This window comes from Fundulus heteroclitus, unplaced genomic scaffold, assembly GCF_011125445.2.
Source record: "Fundulus heteroclitus isolate FHET01 unplaced genomic scaffold, MU-UCD_Fhet_4.1 scaffold_199, whole genome shotgun sequence".
Lineage (NCBI taxonomy): Eukaryota > Metazoa > Chordata > Actinopteri > Cyprinodontiformes > Fundulidae > Fundulus > Fundulus heteroclitus.
This window is the reverse complement of record NW_023396610.1, coordinates 23818-29694: the sequence shown is the minus strand read 5'-3', so window position 1 is coordinate 29694 and position 5877 is coordinate 23818. Positions and strand designations below refer to the sequence as shown.

Genomic DNA, 5877 nt, shown 5'->3' with positions numbered 1-5877 from the left:
ATCATGTCTTTTATTTCCCCTTCTAGGATCAAATAAACCTTGTGAGCAGTGTTACAACTTTTGTTCATCTATTAGTATGATTTGTTTTAGATTTAAGGTTTTCAAGTAGTAAAATTAGTGCGTCACAATCAACATCCCAACAGCAATTAGTAGCTATGTTGTTCAACATCTTTTTGGAAGTATTTGATTTTTTTAAAGATTGTTTTTTTTTTTTTATCTCTTTTTTTTTGTCGACCGTCAACATGGATCACACACTGCATTGATCAGCTTATTACATCTGTCTGTAGGAGAGAAAATAGTTAGTCCATAACGAGATGCTCCACGAGCAAACCAGCGGAATCAAAGGGGTTTTATGATGGACCATGTGAACCTCTCTGTCGGGTTTGATCCTACAAATGACCTTTTAAATTAACACAATATTAAGTTAGTTCAGCGGTTCGCTACACAGGGGACAAAGCAGCATTCATCTTCCGCCCCTGCCTCGTTGCTCCGTCTGAAAAGCAACAAAGTGCTTGATGCCACTCCTGATTAGATGCTGACAATACAGAGAGGATGTCCCCTTTCTTCTGCGACTTGTGGATTTTGTTCACGTCTCTCCTCTGAATTATGACCTTCCATTAAGGCTGAGGCTTCAGGCGTTGCGTCAAGATTAAAAATAAAATGAAATAAACTTTGATCAAACGCGTAACTGAAAATGTTTTTTAATTGGCCTAATGGGTGCTCATCTCTGTAAATAATGGAAGGCATGATTTGTTGGAAAAAAAATAACATGTATTAGAAAATGTCCTGAATGGCAAACAGAGGGAGGGCGTACATTTCAACACAACAACACAAATAATAATAAAAAAAAAACATCTAAATTTACACGCAAAACAGCAGATCCAATCCTTTATAATCTGTATTTCCAGGAAGTTTTCCTCTTCATCAGGCAAAAATGACACAAAACGCACAATAAAAAAAGGTAAATAAGACCAATATGAACATTAAACATAATAAATAGTAACAAGCAAAAATGGTCGACACAACCAGACTGATAAATACACAGAGAAATTAATAATTTATGCTACACTACACGATTGCCATACACAAATTCAGCCCGTTTCGTTATGGGCCATTGCTCGTACACTTGAATCTAGAAATCTTTTTTTTTTTTTTTTGCATAAAGTCTTTTGTATCGTCATAAAAACAGTGTTGTGCAAAATGATAGTCGAGTCCACAGTTTGACAGTTGTCACTCCAGCAGAGCCAGGCAACTCATACTTGGCCGGAGTGTCTTTTAGTGCATAATAAATGTCCCGTTTAGCTGCTGTTGGACAAGCGGCAGGAATCTGAGAGAGATCGAGGAAAAAAAGAGTGGGGCAAAAAATCAAACAAAAGCTGTAAATATTTATTTTTATATTCAGCCATAAAATTGACTGCAGCAAGATATTTTGTTTAATTTCAATAGGTTTTTTAGCTTCTTTATATCATAGAAAAACATGTTTACCTTCCCTTTTCTAACAGTTTAAATGTAAGTAGAAAATCACTTTTGAACCCAAAATATTTGGTGAGGGTTTTTTTATGCTTCATCTCCTGTGTGTGAGTGTTAGGTTCACTGGCTTCTTCCAGTTCAGTGCAGCAGACGCTCACCTGCTTCACCTCTTCATGACTGGTCTGAACGCGGTGACCTTGTTGCTCTGCACAGTCCCACAGGCTTCGCCGAGGTCAGACGACTGAATCTCCACCTTGCCACCAGAGAATCCTGCGTGTCCTGGTAAAAGTACACCTCAAGAAAGTCACTTCAGGTCGGGAGAGTGTTTTATATCATAAAATCAAATGCAAGGTTATTAGAACGGCGTGGAGAGCAATCTGTGCAGACGTACCTTCAATTGCTGTGTACTGACAGGTGTCTGGAAGGGCAGCATAGGATGAGCTGTGAAGTTGGAGGCCCTTGTGGCTGTAACTGCTTGTGCCATAAACCTTTGAGTGCAAGGATGAGCCATCAGAGAAAGAGCTCTCTGAAGTTGTGACACTGTTAGAGTCGTGCAGGCCTCTTGTGGCCTCACATTGTCCAGTGGGAACCACATTAAGTCTGTTGCTCTGTAGTTGACAGTCCCCCGTTAGGCTTCCTGTCCTAAGCTCCGAGCCATGCTGCTGAGGGCTTAGTATGACCTCCGAAGCTGCGGTACGGGCCAAGGACCAAATCCGCGGCTTGTCCGGTGATTCGAAATGAGACAGCGACACTGTTCCCGCTGACGGGACACTTCCAGGGATTGCTTTGGACACAACAGGATCCATAAAGTCCGACGGGAGAGGGGGAAGAGCGGTGACGCCTTTGATGGCGCAGGGGAATGCGTGGAAGCTGTTTGTCAAGCTCAGGTGAAGCTCGGAGCTGCAGTCTCTTTTTGGAGGAGCTCCAGACGCGACCATGGATCTCTGCAGGTCCTGGTCATCTGCCGCCACCTTTTCACAGTCGCTGTCCAGCTTGTCACAATCGTCCTCATCCATGTCCTCCAGGTCACTCAGGTGCAACTCTTTCTCTTCCTTGCAGTCACTGGAATCTAAATGAGAAAAATAGGTGTGTGCCAAAAAAAAACTCACGAAGTACTGAAAAAAAAAAACACTTTTATGCTGTGTACTGTGTGTTTTGTAGAATGTAGGGAAATATTTACCTTTAGTGACACAGTCTTGGTCACTCTTATTAAAATCATCCTTTCTGTCATCATTGGCCTTATTCTTTGGTGACCAGGTCATCTTGTTCTCCTTCTTTAGCCTCCTCCTGGCGTTGGCGAACCAGGTGGAGACCTGGGTGAGGGTCATCTTGGTAATTATGGCCAGCATGATCTTCTCCCCCTTAGTGGGGTAGGGGTTCTTGCGGTGCTCATACAGCCAGGTTTTCAGTGTGCTGGTGGTTTCACGTGTGGCGTTCTTTCTTCGAGCTGTGCCGTTAAAGTCCACCGTCCCGTATCTGCAAAATAACACAGGGAACACAGAAAAAACACATGGACTGAGTCTCTTTACTGCATCCTTAAATAAATCTATTTTCACCTCCAAGAGTATCAGTGCGAGGAGTAACATTCTGACCTCTGAGTCAAAGTAAAAAGGTAAAAGTGGAAATGAATTTTAAAAGTCTTGCTGTATTTGAACAAACATTTGCGTATAACTCACCTGTCATACTGATACTGTCCCAGTGAATGATCATAAGGATAGTAAGCAGCGGTTTGAGCAATGCCAGAGTGTAAAGTGCCTGTGCTGTCCTTAATGTCATACTGTGGATTCTGTTAAAGAAAGGGAGAGTTTGTAGTTAGTCTGAAAGCTTTTCAGATATGATCTTATGGTATTTTTTAATCAATTGAAATATTTCCTTTTTTTAACTAAACAGAGATATATTCTATGCTCATATAAACATAAACGTGTACACAAATTAAACGAAGGAATTTGAGCTAGAATTGGTTTCATAGAATAAAGTTTACTGTTGTATCTGTGATTTTTATTGTAATGCATTTTTTGCAGACATTTAAGATAGTTTGACTTAAGCTGTTAAAGAAGCAGCATATTTTAAAGAAAACTTTGCTTCTGCTACTTTTTTCAAGTCATTTTTTGTAAAAACAATTTGAACAAATTGAAATTTTATGCAAAGGGATCAGAGTAACAGTAACTTTGTTTCTGTATGTTTGCCACAATGTAAACTGAGGTTTTGACCACAGATTAGTTAGAATTTCTGAACTTCTTCACCTCATCATTATATCTTTACTTTGATAATTTTCGGGAGATGTTAAGATGGCAGCTGGACTTAACTACATTTCAAGACTTAATTGCAGTATGAGATAAATTGATAAACCCTCCTGCTCCATTAGTCTGAGCTCCCCCATCCCTCCCCCCGATTTTGCCAAATGTGAAGCCCACCAGAGTGGAGTAGATAGCGGATGGGTCGGTGCTATAGGGGAAGTAGCTGGCGTAGTTCTGGCTGGCTGCAGCCGCAGCGGCGTAGGGAGAGCCGTACATCCCCAGCGCAGCGTTCAGCTCCGTCCGGCTGCTCGCCAGGAGCCGGTTCTCATAGGAGGGGCAGCAGAAAGAGGCAGCAGCGGCGGCGGTCTGAGAGCTGCCTGTCCCGTCAGAGACCGACCTGGAAATCGAATCGCAGCAAGTCGTACTGGGGTTTGCCGACACGAAAAACTGCATGAAGAGAATCGTGGATAGATCATGTTTATTGATGAATTCAGCTCTGATCTGGATGTCTGTGACAACTCTGGAGTGATTGTGGACTTTGCGCTGCAAATAGATACGTGTAACGAGATGATGAACCGTAACAAAGTGTGCATTGTTTTTTTTGTTTTGTTTTTTTTGCCTAAAAAAATACAAGGTGTCTGCCTTGTGTAACCTGCCTTAGTCCAAGGTAAGTGATCTTTCGAAAAAAAATTAAAATGGAAAATAGTACTTTCACTTAGAAAATAACGTACTCTTGTGAAAATTGCTCAAATTAAAAGTTTCTTAGCAAGGTAATGCCAGTGATAACTGTTTTAAAATGATGTGAGGCAATAAAAAGTTGTGCGCAACGCGCGCGTAAAAGTAACCTGTTCCATGTTTTTTTTTGTCACTTTATAACCATGAATGTGTTACAGATAAAATAAATCGCGGAATAAATGTAAAGACTTCCTAATCTTAAATTTAAATGCATATAATTCCTCATTCGTTCTGCTGAAACTAAGCAATAAATACAATTTCACCTGAAAGTTACCCCATAACTTTGTGAGGAGGGCAGGTGTGTCCCCTGCTCAACTACTTCCAACTTGTCGTTCAGAGCAGGGACAGCTTTTAAAAATGTTTAAACGGCTTTTTAAAGTAAGAGGAAAAATACCTTGTACTAATTACAGATCAAATTCACGAAGATCCAAAGAAAGCTTAACAAACCAGCCGGCGTCAGTGTGTGCAATAGGTGACATTCATCTCTATTGTCATCAGAAAAGCACGTGAGTTCATTCATAATTCAGTGTAATTGGACATGAATGTGTGTATATTGATATTTGGTTCAACAACAAAAGCCCATGGCGAAAATAGCTGCCAGGACTGTCAGAGCAGTGGCAGGAGGATCAATGATTCGCATCAAAATTAGATCTCAGATACGTGAAATCAGAGAAAATATGCAAAACTCCCGAATTTCTTTTTATTTACGCTTAACAGTAATACAACGAGAGGAGACTTACCTGTGAAGTTGCATTGTAAGGATATCCAAACTGCGAGAAAGACATAGCTGCTTCCTTTGTTACCATCAGGAATATTCTTCACCCTTGATCGATTGCAACCAATTCTACTTCAAATCCATCGTCTTGCACACACTTTCCACGCACGGCCTTTCGCTCAATAATATATGACTTTAGTCAAAAGGAGGGAGAGTTTGGAGTGGCAGCAGCTGCAGATTGTTTTATATGAATGAATAATCCCCTACAAGATCCGATAAGAAATGAAATTAAGCGTCATTAAGTGGAAGAAAAAAATGTTGTGTTGGCTGAAAGAGGCTTAAAGGATAAGTAAGTCTTCCAAGTTATGGACTCTGCTTGTGCTATTATTTGTGGCTCTATAGTTCTTTAGCATTCACCCATGCAAGGGTATCAGCGTGACGTCACTGTAATCCCGGAACGGCAGGGGTACCAAGGATAGAATAATGTCTATGCCAATCACATCCAGCGCGGGGTTTTCTTAAGGTGCACTGTACACTTTCTTGTCCTGATTTTCTTTTGTTTTGCTGTTTTATCCTTTACATACTTTTTTGGGGAGGGAAAAGCCCCGCTGCGTAAACACTGAACGCCAAACCTTATCCAAAATTAAATAAATAAACATTTAAAACGTTTTTGTCTGTCAGCCAACCGTATTGTCACACTCCAGATGTTTAGGACTTTTA

General features: G+C 40.8%; 1 protein-coding gene across 3 annotated transcripts; it reads right to left on the bottom strand.

Moving 5' to 3' along the window:
• Window positions 1-685: 685 nt before the first annotated feature.
• Window positions 686-5578, bottom strand: irx6a (iroquois homeobox 6a). 3 transcript variants are annotated; one of them, XM_012868172.3, is made up of 7 exons: window positions 5183-5577; window positions 3885-4154; window positions 3147-3256; window positions 2651-2946; window positions 1862-2539; window positions 1629-1749; window positions 686-1327 (listed from the first exon to the last, which is right to left on the bottom strand). In XM_012868172.3, the coding sequence occupies exons 1-6, from the start codon at window positions 5246-5248 to the stop codon at window positions 1634-1636; spliced, it is 1536 nt and encodes a 511-aa protein (XP_012723626.2). In that variant the 5' UTR covers window positions 5249-5577; the 3' UTR covers window positions 686-1327; window positions 1629-1633. The 3 variants fall into 3 exon arrangements, with proteins under 3 accessions (XP_012723626.2, XP_012723627.2, XP_021175003.2); XM_012868173.3 differs by having other exon boundaries at window positions 3885-4104; XM_021319328.2 differs by lacking the exon at window positions 3885-4154 and having other exon boundaries at window positions 5183-5578.
• Between the last annotated feature and the right edge of the window lie 299 nt (window positions 5579-5877).